The sequence below is a fragment of the Diabrotica virgifera genome, chromosome 6 (genome assembly GCF_917563875.1).
Source record: "Diabrotica virgifera virgifera chromosome 6, PGI_DIABVI_V3a".
Lineage (NCBI taxonomy): Eukaryota > Metazoa > Arthropoda > Insecta > Coleoptera > Chrysomelidae > Diabrotica > Diabrotica virgifera.
In genome coordinates, this window is record NC_065448.1 from 168,852,499 (window position 1) to 168,873,663 (window position 21,165).

Sequence of the window (21,165 nt, forward strand, 5' to 3'; positions counted from 1 at the left end):
ATTTCTTTATCAGGCATTCCTTTCTTTTCCAGAAAGGCTGCTGCGATTGCAGGCAATAATTTCTTCTTTGTCCAGAGATCAAAGTTAAATTATAAATTAAACTATAATATAATAAGGGAATCACAAAATAAATAACAAAGAAATTTTTATTTTCAAACAATATATAGAATATATCTGATGGTCAATTGAAAAATATATTTTCAAAAATGTTTTTTAAAATCTTTAAAATTTATAACTAAAACACTCGAATCGAACAATTTGGCAACCTTGTTGTCATTACGTGATTTTTTTCTTCTTCTTCCGTTTCAAACAAAGAAAGTAGATCGAATAACTTCTACTTTTCATTCATCATTTCTTCTTTTTATGACTTTCGGACTTTCTGTGGAAATAAATCTTAGACAAGGAGTGGGGGTGTGCTGTGGACAAGGAAAGAAAGAGAAATAAATAAACAATAATATTGCAAATTTAAAAAGAACCTCCAAGTAGTAAAATCACAGATTTTTAAGATAAAGGGCATAAATCATTTATAATTACTAACAGTGAAACTATTTTTTGGAACTATTGTAAGGTGATTCGGTACTTCCAATGAAATAAGTTATTAATTTTGTTGAAAAATAATGTCCACAATTTTTTAAGGCTCCAAAAGTTTTAATGTAAGTAATTTTTTGGGTTTTTTAACTAATGCTACTTACCTCCTTTTGTTAAAACGTTATATTATGCTAAAATATGTAGGTACTTGAAATATATAAAAGCGAAATAATGACAATCTGCTTGATAAAGTTTAGTAGATTATAGGCTGAAATAAATCTAAATGCTGACATTAAATCTGCTCATAAAACATTTTAAAATAATTTCTTTCCTATAGAAAATAAGTTTCTACTTTTAATATCTTGGCATCAAAATATTGTTTCTGATTTCATGATTTCTGAATATGTTTCACTTTAGAGATGAGGGTGTTAAAGCTAAAGTGGTGAAAGTCATTTCTGTGAAATGATGTAAGTCATAAGTCTTGCTTTATAACCTTGACAAATAGCCTTCTCTTCATCAGGAAAATCAGAAAAAGTGGTGTAAGTATTTACAGTAATCATCATCATTCTCTTTGCCTTATCCCCATGCGGGGTCGGCTTCCCTAATTGCATTTCCCCACACAATTCTATCTTGGGTCATATCAATGTTAATCCCCTTTACCAACATGTCCTGCCTTATCGTCTCCCCCAGGTCTTTTTTGGTCTTCCTCTCGTACTCCTTCCAGGAATCTGCACTTCAGCTATTCTTCGTATTGGGTGAATAACGTCTCGACGTTGAACATGACCAAACCATCTTAACCTATGCTCTCTCATTTTGGCATCAATTGGTGCCACACCTAAAGTCCATTCATTTTACAGATTCCCATCTGTAAACAAACACGCATGGAAGCTAAACAGGGTTGTCCTGCTAATTTTTGTTTACAAAACCTAAATTCTCTATTTTATTTTGTTTTCTTAACCAGTGCCGGAACGACGTTCCCGCGCCATGACACCACTGGTCCTGAAGTGTATCTTAAAAACCAATACGCTACCTACAATTTGAATTTGCAGACTGACCAGTTTGGACCTGTAAAATGAGAATTCGCCTCGTTTAGGGCAATAAATTACATTTAACAGCCTCTTGACGAATGAGACAGCGAATAGTAACAGGTGCGTTTGTTTATAGTTGGGAATTTGCTATTTGAATGTGGTTTAGACTTCCCCTAATATACTAATTTCTAATTTTATCCTTCTTTGTCACTCCACTAACTTAAAAATAATTGGCAATTGCATTACAGAGAATGTAATACTGGCTCAAATTTTGCTTATTGTAACCCTAGGATATTCTCAAGAAAATGGTTTTATACAGAATATAAGACATTTTATAAAGACCATTAATCGGCTGAGAGCCAATCATGCTCTTACGCCATCTTACATGCATAGAATCGGCTTGTCAGATACTTCCAATTGAATCGGAGATCTAAAAGGATAATATTCCATTTTAGCAAAATTTAGTTAATTTCAACATAACTATATCTGATATTTATCTAAAATTATCAGAACTGGATGCGAATAAGGGTCCTGGTCCTGATGGATTGCCTCCTAGCTTTCTCAAGAACTGTTGTTTTATATTATCCAGACCTCTTTTTCGCATCTTTAATCTATCCTTAAATACGGGTGAATTTCCAGAATGTTGGAAAAATAGTTTTTTAACACCCATTTATAAAGCGGGAGATAATTCATTGGTGAATAATTACAGGCCCATTAGTATAATTAGTGTAATACCAAAGATATTTGAATGTTTTGTATGTGACTATCTTAAAGCTTCACTTGAAAAACAACTAGTAGACCAACAATTTGGATTTCGGAATAACAGATCAACCGAATGTAACACACTAGTATTTGTGGACTTCCTGAGGAAGGCATTGGAGAGGGGTTGTAGGGTACATGCACTATACACCGATTTCTCCAAGGCCTTTGATCGGGTCAACCATAATATTTTAATATTTAAACTTAAACAAATGGGTGTTAATGGTCCACTTCTTTAGTGGCTGAGAACATACTTGATTGACCGAGTTCAGATGGTGCGTATCAGGGATTTTGTTTCCAGTGAGATTAAGGTTCATTCAGGAGTACCTCAGGGTTCACATTTGGGGCCCCTGTTATTTAACATATTCATCAATGATATACACCACTGCTTCCGACACAGTTCACCTCTGCTTTTTGCAGATGATCTAAAGTTCTATACAATTATCAACAATACAGAAGACTGTATTAATCTTCAACATGATCTTGATCGGTTGAGTGAGTGGTGTATGTTGAATGCCATGGCCCTGAATGAATCTAAGTGTCATGCTATTTCTTTTGGACGATCGAGAGACCCAATAGAATATAATTATAATATACAGAATATTCCTGTTGACTGGGTTACTGAAATTCGTGATTTGGGAATTAATTTAGACTGTAAACTTTTATTTGAATCACATTATACATCAAAAATTTCCAAATCTTTACAAATGCTTGGTTTTATAAAAAGATGCACTAGAGACTTTCAGAATATTGATGCAATTAAATTACTATATTGTTCTTTAGTTAGACCTCATCTAGAGTATTGTTCTTGTGTTTGGTCTCCATCTTACAATATTTACATAACAAAAATCGAGACAGTCCAACACAAGTTCTTAAGGTACGTAGCATATAAACTGGGTATACCTTTTGAGTTAAATCAGTTAAATTATTATCAAATTGAAACCCAATTGGGTATTCTCTCATTGCGTGACCGACAAGTAATTAAGGATGCAATGACGCTCTATGGCATAATTAATTCAACAGTTTTGTGTCCTCAGCTACTTGAGCAGGTTGGTCTCCATGTACCTCTCCGCAGAACTCGATTAAATCAAACATTCTATGTTCCTATCCATAGAACCAACTATGCATATAACAACTTTTTATCTCGAGCACTAAGATGGGCAAACACTCAACCTGATCTAGATTTCTTTGCACCGAAGTCTGAATTCATCTCTGGCCTCAGACGTTTGTTTGTTTGAGTAGTTGTTGGATATTCATTATTGTGATATATGAATCTGATTTATGTGTTTAAGTTTGTGATATTTATATTTTATTGTATTATTGTTTTATTATTACTATTTTACTGTAGTTTTATTATTATTGACACATGTATTATGTATATTGGACTTATAAACTTGTAATCTTATTGGGCAGTGTCCCGTTGAAAATAAATAAATAAATAATTTAGTTAAGATAGCAGTTTTGTTCATTTGACCAAGCTCTACAGACTTAGTCAAAGGGAGATAACATTCCATCACATTAAATATCTATTTAGTGTGATGGAATGTTCTCTAAGTCTGTAGAGCTTGGTCATGTAAGCAAAACTGCTGTCTTAACTAAATTTGGCAAAAAATGGAATATTATCCTTTAGATCTCACTGATTCAATTGTACTTGTGGTAAAATCGGAGATCTAACACATGTCATATTAGAATTAGAATGTCATTTACAAATAAATCACATAAACGACCTTTATAAGGAATTAATAAATTTAAAATGTTGTTTCCCAATAAACCTTAATACTTTAATATTTACAAACGATATGGAAATTCTTCATCTCATTTATAAACATGTAAAATTATGTAAATACAAGTTGTAAACGTAATATGTATTAACTAGGTATAATTTGTTAATGTGGTTTGAAAAAATTAAAAAGAAAAAAAAATAATATAAAAAAGAACACATTATAAAATAATAACAAAAAAAAAATAGAAACAAAAAAAGAAAAGAAAAATACAAAAAAAAGTAAAAAAAGTGCTTACCACAAATTAAAATATATAATAAATAAACAGAAAAGTAATTAAAAAAACAAAATAAAAAAAGCAACACAATGTACCTATGTACATATCTATAAAAACAATATTGTAGTATGTACTTATGTTAAGAAATAAGAAATTTATGACTGTGAATCTGCAATCAATCACAAACAAGTCTGGCTAATGGCCAAAGCCATTTTTCAGAAAAAAAAAACTTATGAAGAACTTCAATATTGCTAATTTTGTCTACCCATGATATTTATAGCATTCTTAGATAACACCAATGCTCGAAAGCTTCCAATTTCTTTCACTCTAAGGTCTCTACTACATAATAGATGTTTTATGATTAATTATTTATATGGGAAATAAGCCACAATTAAAAATGAAAAAAATAATTTTATTAACGTTTCGACGCCCAAATCGGGTGCCGTTGTCAAAATACAAAATATTACTAAAAAAAACAAAAGTGTTGTTGCTAAGCAAAAAAATTCTTCTAATAATTTATTTAATCTCACTCATTTATATTGGCAATTCAGACATATATTATACATTTTAAAGTAGAAGACTTTAAAATGATATTGCCAATATTTATGAGTTGCGTATTATTATTATATGACAATATTTTATGACGGATATTCTTGAGTTGGGGTTAATTTCATGTAATCGAATGAACTATCTTTCAGTAAGTCGTCCCAGGAACGCAACTCATAAATATTGGCAATATCATTTTAAAGTCTTCTACTTTAAAATGTATAATATATGTCTGAATTGCCAATATAAATGAGTGAGATTAAATAAATTATTAGAAGAATTTTTTTGCTTAGCAACAACACTTTTGTTTATTTTAGTAATATTTTGTATTTTGACAACGGCACCCGATTTGGGCGTCGAAACGTTAATAAAATTATTTTTTTCATTTTTAATTGTGGCTTATTTCCCATATAAATAATTAATCATAAAAAATGCCCCAAGGAAATAGCTTCAGAACAACATTAGATGTTTTATTTTCACAAATTTTGCCTTTGCTATTTCTACATAGCTTTATATTCTATTCAGTGCAATCTCTTGTATTTATGCTGCTTTTTGATTAACCTATGTTCCTAGATATTTGTTTTTGTCTACCCTTTTTTCTAGATATTATTAATATGGAGTGTCTACTTAGTTGTCTTTTGGATATTTTGTAATGACCATGAATTTTGTTTACTTTAAGTTGATGTTAATACCATATATGGCACACTTTTTGTTCAGCAGCTGCAGTATGTTTATCAGACTTTGTAGAGTTGAAGTAAATTAGTAAATATGACAGTGTCATCAGCATATCTTATACCTATTATTAAAGATTTCACCATTTATGATCACCCCATCCTTACAGTCTCCTAAAGCTTCTTCACAGACAGCTTAGCGATATATATTAAACAGTGGTGATCAGTGGCGAAGCGTCCATGTAACCACTGTTACCATTGGTAACAGTTACAAATCTTGCAAATAAATATTTTATGACTACTACGAAATAATTCCATTTATATTTTTTACCAACAGAAATACTTGTTATAGTACCTAATTCAGTAAATACCCAACTAGACGCACGAAAATATTGGCGAGATATGTGAATCCATGACACGTTATCATATTATGCCGTTACCAATACTGGCACTGGTAACTGTAACGCAGGAGAAACCTCGCCATCGCTCGGGACTAGCCCTGAAAATTTTGAAGGACCGACGGGTCTAGAGACGGCGCGCGGACACGCCGTGCGTATTTTCAGTATTGTTACCATTTTGAAGATTGGTAAAACGTTGGTTTAGTGTGTTTAGTACCTATTACAGATTACAGTGTGCGTGCATTTAAACATGGAAGAGTGTTGCTACGTATTGCGTAATTGATCAACTACTTGAAAAGTCATTCTACTTTTTATATATTATTTTAAAGAAAAAAATGATATTGAAAATGGAAGAATTAAAATATAAACAATAGTTTTCAACATCTGTTCTTTTTCCTACTTGTTCATTTTTTTATGTTAATTTTAAGGTAGAATAATATGTTTAGTTTGTTTATTATTTATTGTTATACCTGTAAAGGCCCCGTCTCACCATCAAATAATTGACAGTTATTTGATCAAACTTGACAGTCAAACTTGACTAGTGACACAAACTATACATACTAACTGTCACTTTGTGTCACTAACTGTCAAGTTTGATCAAATAACTGTCAATTATTTGATGGTGAGACGGGGCCTTTACATATACATAATTACATACATATAATTTGGGAATAGTGATTTGTTCAATTTTATCCCACAGGATTGAAAACAAAAACTTATACTTGGGAGGTTCAAAATATTTTTTAAATAGGATTTTTTTACATCTGGTTTTGGTAACACTTTAGAAAAAGTCACGCGTCGCCACTGGTGGTGATACCAATATGCAGCCCTCTCTTACACCCCGAAGAATTTTTATTTCTTATGGCATTTGATACTCAATTCTTATTTTGACTTTCTGGTTCCAGTAGAGGTTTGAAATCACTCTGCTGTGGCAGCTGTCAATGTTTTTCAGTTTTAAGATATTAATTAGTTCATCATGATGGACCTTGTCAAATGCTTTTTGAAATCAATAAAGTATATCTATGTACATGTCATGGTTCACGTCTAGATTTCTTTGCATGAGCACATTTATAACGAATAATGCTTCCCTAGTTCACATGCCGTTTCTAAAGCCTAATTGGTTATCCAATTATAATAGGGAACTTGCACAATTTTTTTTATTGCATAATAATGTTCAGTTTTGTTTAAAAATGAGATTTCCAAAATTTCACGCTTCAATAACTTAGAAATACGTATTTAAAGTCTTCAGCGGTATAAAATAGTTCAAACGACCCGTGACGTCACATAGTTTTACATTAGTTATTATTATGGTTATATTTCGCTGTGTCTAGGTACACGCTAACGTGTACGCAAATAAAAAAGTTAGGTATGTACACGCGAATTAAACTTCATCAAGCCAGTGACGTTATTATTTAGCGTGCGCAGTGACTGTATATTTTGGTACATGCTATTTTGATATGTTTAGCGTGTGTTTGATAGAAAATTATTTGTTAAAGGAAGGGAAGCAGAACTATTCAGATGTTTCAAACGTAATTGTAATAAATCAATGTATATATTAAAGTATATATTTAGGTTAGCAAAATAAATATATGTATTTAGTTGACATAACACATACAAAATATTGTTAAAATAATTTTTATACGTAAGTTAATTATTATAATCAACTATTCTAAATGGGAAATAAGCCACAATTTAACTAAAAAAATGATTTTATTAACGTTTCGACGTCCAAATCGGATGTCATTGTCAAAATACAAAAATTTAGTCAGATTAAATAAATTATTAGAAAATTTTTTTACTAAGCAACACCATTTTTGTTTAATTTAATAATATTTTGTATTTTGACAACGACGTCGAAACGTTAATAAAATCATTTTTTGGTTAAATTGTGGCTTAGTTCCCATTTAGAATAGTTGATTACAAAAATGCCACAAGGATAATAGCTTCAGAACAAGTTAATTATTATTGTGAAAGCTTTAGGTCTTCTTTTTATTTTAATCTTTTACGGTAATACATACTATTTTATTTATAACTAAAAAAATATATTAATTTATAGTCTCTTATCTTTTTCGTACTGTTTTAAAATGTTCTTAAACTCATTAAAAGAACTAAATAATTGTCCACACTCCGTAGTTAATTTAAAAACAAACACTAAACAAATAAAAAATAAGAAATCACTGACACTCTAACTTTTTTATTTGCGTACACGGTAACGTATACCTACGGTGACCATATCTTTTTAAAGAAAAAAAAGTACAAAAAACAAAAATGTATTAAAAACGCAAAATGTATCTTGTTATTGGACAAATATAACTTTTTGGCATTAAAAATAAATCAACTATGTAGCTAAACATAAAAAATTATATCAATTAAACTAAACATAACACATTATATTAACTTTGAAAAAGTTGCAAGCCTGTAATTATGAGTTTTTAGATGAGGAACCTGGAATAGCCTCATCTTCTTCCGGTTTTGGCATCATTCATATTTTTCTGAACTTAAAATTAATTTAAGAAGGTCCGGCTTCGACTAAAGTAAATGAAACATTTCATACAAGTCTCATCAAAATTTGCGTACACCAGCATCGCTGCCTTGAGAGTGGATATGGACATTTGAGACTTTTCCGACGTCCAATAATTATTACAGAAAATAAACGCTCGATAGCCGGACCAGTACCCGGAAGACAAAACATAATTTCGCATAATATTTGTAAGTTTTTCAGTTTCAATTGATCTACACATTAAAAAACTTCAAGTTATCGATCCTGACTATTTTTTTCTTCTCTGTTCCACTCAGCAATTTTTTCACTTGTAGCCACGTCTTTCAAAATTCCCAGTTCGTCAAAGAGTTGATCTTCACTTAACATGGTTGCCTTGATATACAATTTAAAAGTTTCGAGAGAATAACAAACATCGTGCCATGTTATTTCACTTCTTAGATCTATCCTTTTGAATAGTTTAAATTCATGAAAATTTGTAATCCAGTTGTCTAGGTAGGTTACACATTTTGTGTAAAAATATTTCACTTGTGCAGTGAAGTTTTGTGCACGACCACCGCACCATAAGCCTGATGTCTCATACACTTAAAATGTTTTTAAAGATCATTCATAAACGCATTTACCAAACACTTGATATGGATATTGAAGAAACCCACTTTGGATTCCGTAGATGCGTAGGTACCCGTGAAGCTCTGTTTGCATTCAACATACTACTCCAGAGATGCTTGGATGTGAACCAGGATATGTACGTCTGTTTCATAGATTACAACAAGGCTTTCGATAAAGTCCGCCACAAAGAGCTAATGGACGTCCTCAAAGCAAAACAATTACAATACCTTTGAATTATAACAAATCTATATTATAAACAGCAGGCACACATACGCATTAACGAACACACATCAGAAGAGTTCGAAATTAAAAGAGGAGTGCGATAGGGGCGTGTATTGTCACTACTACTATTCAGTGCATACTCTGAAGAAATTATGAAAAAAGCTCTTCAGGGAGGAACAGCAGGAATAAAGGTAAATGGAACGCCAATTAACAACATTAGATAGGTATGCAGACGATACTATCATAATAGCGGACAACCTCCAAGACATCCAAGACACAAGATAGTTGAGTATGGAGAAGAATATGAATTATCAGTAAACATCAAGAAAACTAAACACTTTATGAGGATATCAAAAACCCAAAATAATGATAAAAGCCTGACAATTGGGTAAAACTTTAGAACAAGTTGAAAACTACAACTATCTTGGCACAATAATTAATCACACAAACGATTACTCCAAAGAAATCAAAGTTCGAATAGAGAGGACAAGAACAAACTTCAATAAAATGAGAAAGGCAGTTTGTGTAAGAGAACTGAAATAATTAAGACTTGAGAGTTATTAAGACTTGAGAGTTAGGCTGGCAAGGTGTTATGTTTTCTCGACTCTGCTTTACATGATAGAAGTTGGAAACATTTGAACTGTGGGTGAAGGTACCTGAAGATAGCATGAACCGAGCCTGTCACAAACAACGAAGTCATGAGAAGAGTCAACAAAAGAATGGAAATATTGGAAACCATCAAGACACAAAAGCTGCAATACCTGAAACAGTATACAAAGAAATTTGTTTAAAAGTACATAGTAAAATATAAAAATATTCATTTTTTAGAAAAAATAAGTACATTTGCGTGTCCTTGGAATGGTTTTAAAGTACATTAGGACAATATTTAAAAATAAGTACTGTCCTACTTAAATAAGTACATATGGTCACCGTACGTATACCTAGACACAACCTTATATTTAGGTATATTCTTCTTCTCCTTCTTTATTTTATTGGCCTCCACCTACTTGGGTATTTGGCAAGCTCATCGTCGTGGAATAAGTCAAAAATATTTATATTCTAATGACATTTATCGTATGTCATTGTAATAATAATATACCAGTTTGTTAAAATTGTAGTTTTATACTGTTTTTGAAGGAAAGGAACGAAGGTTTACTATTGAAAATAAAACCATTTTGTAAAAGTACGAATTTTTCTATGAATAGTTCAAACGATCAAAAACACTTGTAACGTCACATAAATGTATTTTCTACTGACGTTTATAACGTCTAATTTAAAATTCTGTTTACTTTATTGGAAAAATGTAAATGTAAAACCAAGTGACGTCACGATGCGTTTTGGACCACCTGTTTTAATTTGAATTTTTAATCGTCTTTAGGGGCCAAACGAAAGACAAACAAAACTTTTTTATCTTTGATACATGTTTTAAATTATGTTGTGTATTTATAACATTTTTTTCGAATTTAAAAATTTATGCAAGTTCCCTATTATTATAATTATTATTATGTAACTAATTTTATCATCCAGCTGTCTGTAAATTCAGTTGTGGACTACTCGCAGAAATACTTTCAATGCATGACTCATTAATGCAATTGTAAGGTGTTCTGAGCATTCTTTTGCATTTTGCTTCTTAGGAATAATTACGATACTTATATAGTAATTCCGTTTATAATAATTAATAATTGTTTTTGCTTGTGCATGATTTAATGGTAACTCTTAATTGTTTTTAGATAACATAAAAACAATTCAAACAACATACAATTTGCAAGTGGTGTATTAAATATGGGATTTAAGTAGTAATCTATAAAACTCAAATCAAGTTCTACTTTCTCAAAATGAAGAGCAAGATTACTAAAAATGAAGGACAAGCAGCCCTAGGTTCAGTGGAAACTTTTGATGATCAAAGTGGCCAAGAGAAACTCATTGAAGCAAACAAGAAGGTTGTGTTTCCCCAAAATAGTGTTGATTCAGACAGGGAAAGTCAGTCGAAAGTGGCATTGTTTATCACCAAATTAAATGCATATAAAGTTGCTATCAGTAAGTCGTGTATTATCTACAGCATCTTCTTTTTAAACTCACTAAACTATTGTAATATGGTAATTTGGTTTGCTGTTTTTCTAAATAATATGCTTAAGGCCATCGGTACATAATTCGCAAATATTTTATGGCTATCCCTACTTTTTCTGTCTATACACGGCAAATTACTTGTAGTAAAATTCACACTGGTATGGATATGTAAACATTACTAGAATGTCATTCTACTTGACAATGGCATCATTAACTTTAAAGAGATGGCTTTTGAATGTTCTTGGATAACTGTTACCTATTTGTATAATTGCAAATTATTAATTCAGTTAATAAATGTGATAATTTTTTCACTATGTATTCAGTGATTGTAATCATTTATGTACAACAAAAACTAATACTCAATCGAGAAAAGAGGAAAAGTGTTTAAGTGATTTTTTAATAATATATTATTATGGAACGCTTAAAATTTTGAACATCTTTAACAAAAAAATACTTGGATCACAGAATATATCCTGATGTACTCTCTGCTTGGATCTTCCATAAATAATAAACAATAATAATAATATACAATAATACACATACAGTGAATAAAATAACCCGAAGGTTTCCAAGAGGTGTGGATACACCTGTTTCGGTAAATAGCATATAAAATAATAAATAATAACATATCAACGTAAATAACATAAATAACGTAAATAACATAAATAATAACAATCTACAGCGAGCACGTAAAGGTTGGAATAAATTTATTTTCTAGAGAATGGACGATTTTGGAGAAAAATCCCAAAACATGTCAATTTTATTTTTAAATTACGACTTTATGACACATATCATACTAGTGACGTCACCCATCTGGGCGTGATGACGTCATCGATGGTTTTCTTAAATGAGAATAGGAGTCGTGTGATAACTCATTTGAAAGGTAATTCAATTCTCTATTCAATAGTATAAACATTAACATAATTATTTATACAGGGTGTCCAAAAAAATTTTTTTTGATTAAATTTATTGACATAAAAAGAAGACTGTATGTAATGTATTTAATTCAAAATACATTTTACTGCTCTCAGAAAACAGAAATAAAAGTTTATTTGAAAAATAATCATGGCTTTTCGCTTAAATTAAATGTTCAAACTGTCACGAGGCTGGTGGGTGGCTGCTTTAATATTGAATTTAAGCAAAAAACAATATTTATTTGCCAAATAAACATTTTTTCCTGTTTTCTGATAGCAGTAAAATGTATTTTGAATTAAAGAAATTACACATTCTTCTTTTTATATCAATAAATTAAATTAAAAAAATTTTTTTTGGACACCCTGTATAAATAATTATGTTAATGTTTATATTACTGAATAGAGAATTGAATTACCTTTCAAATGAGCTATCACACGATCCCTATTTTCATTTAAAAAAATCATCGACGACGTCATCACGCCCATACGGGTGACGTCACTAGTATAATATACAGGGTGTTAGTAAATAACTATGAAAAATTTTAAGGGCTATATCTACATGCGAAATTAATGCCGGTTTGTTTTATAAACATATGTCCGCAAATGCTTAGTTTCCGAGATACGGGGTGTTGAAATTTTTATTTCAAACTGCCAATTTATTTATTGCTCTAAGACCAGTTGAGCTATGAAAATAAAATTTGGTGAGTTTTAGGAGGTAGTTATTACACATTTTTTGACGTACAATTAATTATTTTGCATTTATCATTGGCGCGCCTACGGGTAATGGTCTGATTTTTTTAAAGAAAAAAATAGTACGCCACTGAGATATTTCGAATTAAAAATTATTTTTAAATTCCACGTCTAATTTATGATTAAAGACCGGATTATATGTTCCTGTTTTGACTGAAATATGTGCATATATATGTCTGAAATATGAGTAAAATATGTTGAAAATATTCCCTAAAAGTTTAAAATATGTTCCAAATATGTGGAATATGTGAAAAACATTTTAAAGTAACAAGAAAATATGCATTACAAAATGTATAAAAGTTTTATTAAATAACGGTAAGTACATATATTGACAAAATTAACCTAAATATACGAATGTATACCTATCTAGTACCTATTACTATTACACGTTTCTACATTTTATTCCTTCTTATAAAAACAATTCACAATCAAATGTTTTTAAATATTTTCAATAGTAAAATTATGTCGCCTATCCGTTAGTAGTAATTTGTATGTTGAAAATCTTTGTTCAACATCAACTGATGTGATTGGTGCAAATTTTATAACGTTAACAATCTCCGCATTTAAATTGGTATTGACATCAAAATCGCCCCAAAAATTATTTTTTTTTGCTTCCTGTAATAATAATTTTAAATCACTATTTTTCTGTAAAGTTTCAATCCATTTTTTATTTATTGACTGTCCAATTTTTCCAGAAACTTCTTCAGCGTTTTCCTTAAATTTCTGAATTAAATTAAGGGACTCTTTTAGTGGAAACGATTCAGTTTCATGATTGAGGATGGTTTTATAAACAAATTCATAATTCGATTTAATAAAACAAAGCTCATTGTGCAGTGATCTGTTTTCTAAAATTGATTTGCATTTTAAAATCGCACCAATATTTGTTTCTTCAAAACATAAAATTAGTTCTTTTATATGGAGAAAATGTTCCGCATAAAAACAGGCAGCTTTTAAATATGTTCCCCAACTTGTGATTATAGGCTCCGGTGGCAAAGGAGTATTTGGTAATTTTTCTTTATATATCTGAATCCTTAAAGACGATTTTAAAAATATTTTCTTCACGTTGCTAATTAAACTATTAAATGTAGGAAATGAATTTCGAACGCCACTCTGTCTAAACCATGCGACAAAAACCCGTCACATGAATTAAATTGGGATATAAAACATTTAGTTGTTGGCCAGATTTGACCATGTATGACGCAGCATCGGAAACCATAAGCAAGATTTTGTTAGCTGGAACAATGTTGGGAAGGAAAAAGTTCATGAATGCATTATTTATAAACCTAACCATTGTTACATGGTTAACTGTGTCAAGCTGTTTACAGCGAAAAATATGTCAAAATATGCCAAAATATGTTAAAAATATGCCAAAATATGTTAAAAATATGCCAAAATATGTCAAACGGTCGAAAATATGTTCAAACCATCAAAATATGTTAAAAAACCGAAAATATTCTAAATATGTAAAATTAAATTAGTGTCAAACGCCTTTAATTATCATAATTCGTCCACATCCTGAAGCGTTTGATTGTATCTTTGATGGTTATCGATATGCAAAAAACATATAATCCGGTCTTTATTTATGATTAAAAACCTTTCTTTCCTTTTTTGCACATGGTGCACCGTTTTTATGCAGAAAAATAAAACACCTTGACGCGTATTTTTCATTTTTTGAATACATTATCAAGAAATATCCAATAATAATACTAAACTGGAACAATAACAGAGAGTATTACTAATAAGATTTTAATTAGGTGCAGAGCTACAACAAATGTTAAAAAAGACCTCCTTTAGAGGTTATAGAAGAATTTTATATTCATCATTGGCGCGCATACGGGTAATGGTTTGAATTTTTTTAAGGGAAAAATAGTACGCCACTGGTATATGTTAAATTAAAAATCATTTTTGAATTGCTGGTCCAATTTACGACAAAAAATCTTTCTTGCCTTTTTTCATATGCGGCGCCGTTTTTATGTAAAAAAATAAAACATCTTAACGTTTACAAAGTATTTGAACTAAGTTTCTATGCAAATGGAAACTACCTCAAATACTTTGTAAGTGTTAAGATGTTTTATTTTTTTGTATAAAAACGGCGCCTCGTATGAAAAAAGGTAAGAAAGATTTTTTATCGTAAATTGAACGAGAAATTCAAAAATGATTTTTTGTTTGACATATCTCAGTGGCGTACTATTTTTTTCTTCAAAAATTCAGACCATTACCCGTACGCGCGCCAATGATGAATATAAAATTTTTCTGTTACCTGTAAAGGAGATCATTTTAAACATTTTTTGCAGCTTTGCACCTAGTTGAAATCTTATTAGTAATATTTTCTGTTATTGATGTAGTTTAGTATTATTATATTGGATAGTTCTTGATGATGTATTAAGAAATGAAAAATACGCGCCAAGATGTTTTATTTTTCTCCATAGAAACGGTGCATTATATGAAAAATAGGCAAGAAAAGTTTTTTATGAAGAATTAAACGCGGAATTTGAAAATAATTTTTAATATGAAATATCTCAGTGGCGTACTATTTTTTTCTTTAAAAAAATTCAGACCATTACCCGTAGGCGCGCCAATGATGAATACAAAATACTTAATTGTATGTCAAAAAATGCGTAATAACTACTTCCTAAAACTCACTAAATTTCATTTTTATAGCTCAACTGGTCTTAGAGCAATAAATAAATTGGCAGTTTGAAATAAAAATTTCAACACCCCGTATCTCGGAGACCGAGCATTTGCGGACATATGTTTATAAAGCAAACCGGCATTAATTTTGCATGTAAAATTAGCCCTTAAAATTTTTCATACTTATTTGCTAACACCCTGTATACGCCAAAAGGTCGTAATTTAAAAATAAAAATTGATCTGTTTCAGGATTTTTTTCCAAAATCGTCCATTCTCGAGAAAATGATTTTATTCCAACCTTTACGTGCTCACTGTATAGTAAATAGATGTTTTTTTAAATTCTAAATACACAGTTGTGTTTTGGTAAATGTGATACGTAGAATAAATAATAATATAATGAAAACAATACAATAAATACTTTTTTTTTTTTTACAATTTTAACTATTTATAATGGGAAATAAGCCACAATATTATTAAAAAATGATTTTTATTAACGTTTCGACATTAATAAATATGATATAAATAACAGCTTCAGAACAACATTAATAAATACTTAGTCTATCAATAAAACACGAACAATTAAATTTTTTTTAAAGAAACAATTATGTATTAAAGAAACAATTAGTTAGTAATATTTTGAAGAATGGTGTAGATACGCATGTTTCATTAAATCTGATAAACAAAATAAGCAAAATAAATCAGTTTAAAACAATATAAATTTGAAATATAAGCGAATGCGAATAATCTAACTATGGGCCATTCCACGAATATACGACTGTTTTGGATTATCGCGACAACGAATATTTTAGTGTGCAACATAAGAAGTACGAAAATAAATGGCTCTAATAATTATTCCAATAAACAACAATGTAATTTGCAATTTACTTTCTTCATATTTTGCACAGTAAAATATTCGTTGTCAAGATAATCTAAAACAGTCATATATTCGTGGAATAGGGTATATTAAAATTTTATATAAAGTGGTAATGACTCTGGAGTTTCATTTTTTTTTTGTTTTTAAGGTATGTAAATTTAAGCTACAATAATGATGTCACAAAAATGTCTTGTTTGTTCCATCAAAAATGATTTTAATTTCTTTTTAAAAAGAAGAACATTCTCAGTATTTTTAATATCACTGGGGATATGATTGTAGGTATATTTTCGGGGCTAGAAATAAAAAACTTCTTTGGCAGAAGGACTTTGTCATTTTCGGGACCATATAGAGGTGTTTGCTTCTAGTATCATGTTCATGTGATGGCAGATTGCTCTCTGTTTTCATGGTATGATATTTTGAAGACACGCAAAGAAAGTATAACTGTTTCAAGTCAAATATATTACTCTCTCTATATAATCTATCTGTAGAGTAAGTGTATGGTTTAGACATAATAATTTTCAAAAATCTTCTGTGTATGATTTCTAGTGGGAGAATGTGTGTTTTCATGGCACTTCCACAAGCCAGTATACCATAACGGAGATGACTTTCTACTAGTCCGTAATATAGTGTGCGAAGGTATATATTAGGTGTGTTTTTTGAGATGTTTAAATTTATATAGGATAAACTGTAGCTTTTTGATTATAAATTTAACGTGAGAGTCCCATTTTAGATATGTGTCTATAAAAACACCTAGATATTTAACATTTGTTACAGGTTTAATATAAAAAATTTGTTTATTAAGTGATATTTGAAGGGGTTTGAAAAGATCAGTGGTAAAGTTAGAGTTAAATATTGGTAGATAAACAGTTTTCTTAAAATTGATTGTTAGTATTTTGTAGTCAAACCATTCTTTTATTAGTTTTAGATCATATAACTTTTTATTAAGTTCACGTCTTAAATCAATTATTTATCAAATACACTACATATCAATATTATTTAATCAACAACTCATAATATTCCCTATGTCATGTCAAATATTTAAAACTGTCACTGTCTTGTCATCATATTCTATTTGACTCAGTGCGTTGTATGACAAAGATAGCGAATGTTCGATTTGGAAAATATCACCACGGACATGGTGTTCATTTTTTTTCGAATCCTGAAAAAACTAATAAATATTTTTAAAAAATTTAAACGCAGAATGAAAGACTAAATTATTATCGAGGGCCGAAAGTCCCTTAGAATAAATAAAAAGTTTCTTTTGAATGAGATATTTGAAATTTAAAATCACACCACATTTTCTCTTAGTTTTTCACCCCTGTAATTTATTAAAATAAACATTATAGAAGTTTTCAGGGACTTTCGGCCCTCGGTAAGAACGTAATATTTCATTCTGCGTTTAAATTTTTCAAAAAAATACTACTTATTAGTTTTCTCGGGATTAAAAAAAAATGAATCCCCATTTGAATAGCATTGCAGCCGAAAATACGTACCCATCCCCTTAACGAGATTTTAGAATCACTCTGTTAGGAACATTATAAAGATCTTTCAGAATTCCATGAACCTTTGAAATACACATGCCTGAAATAAAATGAATCCTTAAAACATTCTTCTTCAACTGCCATCTACGTGACGGAGGTTGGCAATCATTATAGTTATTTGGACTTTAGAGATGGCTGCTGAAAAGTTCATTTGATATACATCCATACCATTCTCTCAGGTTGCGCAGCCATGATATTCTACATCTGCCTCTGCCTATGCTTCTTTTTCCTTGGATCTTTTCCTACATAATTTGTTGGAGCAAGTTGTATCTCTCTCTATGTAGTGTGACCAACTACTTCGAAAAATCCGGGACATGGCCCGAATTACGAAGTCGTGTCCCGGCGTCCCGGACAAGGCTTCCGGGCCATCCGAATTTTCAACGTTTTTGCAAAATTCTATTTTGATATTTTATACGTTATTCTTCTTAGAGTTTACTTCAAATTGAATTTGTGGGACGAAAGAAAATGTTCCGAAGCTGTTTTCTCGTGGCATGTTTGACAATTATATTTTTGATGGGACCAAGCCACAATTGGTCGTAATGATAATTACATTTTTATATTTACATGGCAATCCAACATCAGTTGATTTTCTAATTTTTCATTTTTTGAGAACGATTTTTGGATTACAAGTCGAAACGTGAAAAACTAACAAAAATGTAATTATAATTACAACCAATTGTGACTTAATCCCATCAAAAATATCATTGTCAACATAAAAATGTTAAATAATCAATAAAATGATGATATTGAAGATCTATATTTAAAAAATGGCCCGATTTTCATTGAAAAGTCCCGGATTTCAGGTATTTTTTTCAGCCTATTCCCGAATTCGACTGAATTGGCGTTGGTCACACTATTATGTGTAATATGTCCGAGATATTCCAATTTTCTTGTTTTGATTATATTTAATATTTAAAAACATTATCTATTCAGCATAAAGTATTAAAAACCACTGTTAGAAGAAAAACAATAAATACTGTGAATATTTTAATAATACAACAACTAGTTTGACTCTGTCGCATTGCAGACAATTAAATGTTTTCAGTAATGTCGAATTTCACAGTTTCATTCGTAGGTGTGTAACGGTCACGTTACAAAATTAGCTCTTTAATTATTATTATAATTATTTTCCCTCGGTCTCCATTTAAATTCTCTAATTTCTCGTATAGGACTACTGGGGTGACGTCATACCTCGGTGATGGAACGTACTCCACCTATCGAGAATTGATTTCGTTTTCTGAGAGAATTTGACGTTCACCTTGGCGGAGAAACGTCTCTCGTTCGTCACTTGGTTTGTGGCTGCTAATTAAGTGGGTTGGTTTGGTACTTGGTACTGGTACCATGAAATGGCGAATGAGTTCCATACACCTTATTTTATAACATCAATCCAGTTTTTTTAAGTAAAAAGTTACCAGCAAGGGTTGTCTGGAGTTAGGGAGACATGTGTGTGACAACTCCTGTTGGAGCCTAATAGGAATCATTCGGTGAGATTTATTTTTTTTGTAATAATTTTTTAATTAGCCATTGTCATGTGTTTTTTGTTGTGGAATATTTAAAATATTAGTCCCATTGTTAAACTTTCTTAGTCAATCTATTAAGAGAAGGGTGTAGATGATTTCGATCTTTATATTATCTTTATATCGATCTTTATATTAATGGGGTTTTTGGTTTTACATAACCAAACATTTTTGAAGTCCTCAAATTAATATTGGAAATAATTACCATTTCTCTGTAGGTTTTAAATTTATTGAACATCCAATATTTTATAAATTCAAGATATTTTTACAGATATTTCCTCAAATAAATCATTTCAGTGTCATTTATTCATGTCTTCACACTTAAAATAGTTCAAGGTTACCTGAGATTGGTTTTTTTGTTCCATTTTTAATGGCCGGTTTTTCTATACTATTGCTTCTAAAAAGTATTTCTTCTTCCCTTTACTTTTTGCTCATGTTTAAAATGGGAAATAAAACTGGGAATGTTTTTAGCCATTTGGAAGAAACCCTAACATGAAACCGTAGCCCTTTGGCCACCCAGGGAAACCACTGCAGCCACGGCCAAGTCACCATTGGGAGTATGTCGATTTGGGAGCAAGCTATGGGAGCGTTCCAGCTCAATTTTCGTCTTGGCACCTGGGCCTACAGGAGTCATGGGGGCGCACCATCCTGGTGCATCATTTTCTAGGATGTAACCGCAACCTCGTTTGGGAACATTTAGTGAGGTGTTTTAGTAACTATTGGTTTTTTTTATATTTCAGACTATCTGTTAAATACACTATGTTTTTTTTCCAGATTTAGGTTACCTCTGGTTTTTTTTTGACATATTTGTATATTAGATTATTTGGTTCCCAAACTTTGTATCTACGGTAACTTCTTGTGCACAGGAATAAGCCTAGAGAAAATTAGGTTTTTAATACTTTATTATTGGTTTATGTAATTCGGGTAAATTTATTTTTTAAGAGGATCGGTACGTATTTTCGGCTGCAATGCTATTCAAATGGGGATTCATTTTTTTCAAATCCTGAGAAAACTAATAAGTATTTTTGAAAAATTTAAACGCAGAATGAAAGATTACGTTATTAGCGAGGGCCGAAAGTCCCTGAGAACTTCTATAATGTTTATTTTAATAAGTTACAGGGGTGAAAAAACTAAGAGAAAATTTAGTGTGATTTTTAATTTCAAATATCTCATTCAAAATAAACTTTTTATTTATTCTAAGGGACTTTCGGCCCTCGGTAATAATTTAGTCTTTCATTCTGCGTTTAAATTTTTCAAAAATATTTATTGGTTTTTTCAGGATTTGAAAAAAATGAACACAATGCCGTGGTAATATTTTCCAAATCTGTCTTTGTCTTACAACGCACTCAACCGAATATAATATTGTCAGCATATATTGTCAGTCAGACACTGACAATCAGTGACAATTTTAAATATTTGACATTGCATCGGGAATATTTTGAGAAATTGATTAAATATTATTGATATATAGTGTATCTGATAAATAATTTATTTAAGACGTGAACTTAATAAAAAGTTATTTATTGTGTATTATTTGTGGAAGATCCAAGCAGAGAATACATCAGATATATCCTGTGATCCAAGTATTTTGTTGTTAGAGATGTTCAAAATTGTA

The 21,165-nt window shown here is 30.5% G+C and overlaps 1 protein-coding gene across 1 annotated transcript in view; it reads left to right on the forward strand.

Annotated features, from left to right (window-relative positions):
- Positions 1-263: 263 nt before the first annotated feature.
- LOC114328367 (neurotactin) overlaps positions 264-21,165 on the forward strand; it is an 85,288-nt gene continuing 64,386 nt past the window's right edge. Inside the window, exons 1-2 of the mRNA XM_028277204.2 lie at positions 264-653; positions 10,987-11,293. Of these exons, the coding sequence (XP_028133005.2) occupies positions 11,092-11,293 (202 nt within the window). The 5' untranslated portion in view covers positions 264-653; positions 10,987-11,091. The remainder of the gene's footprint in view (positions 654-10,986; positions 11,294-21,165) is intronic.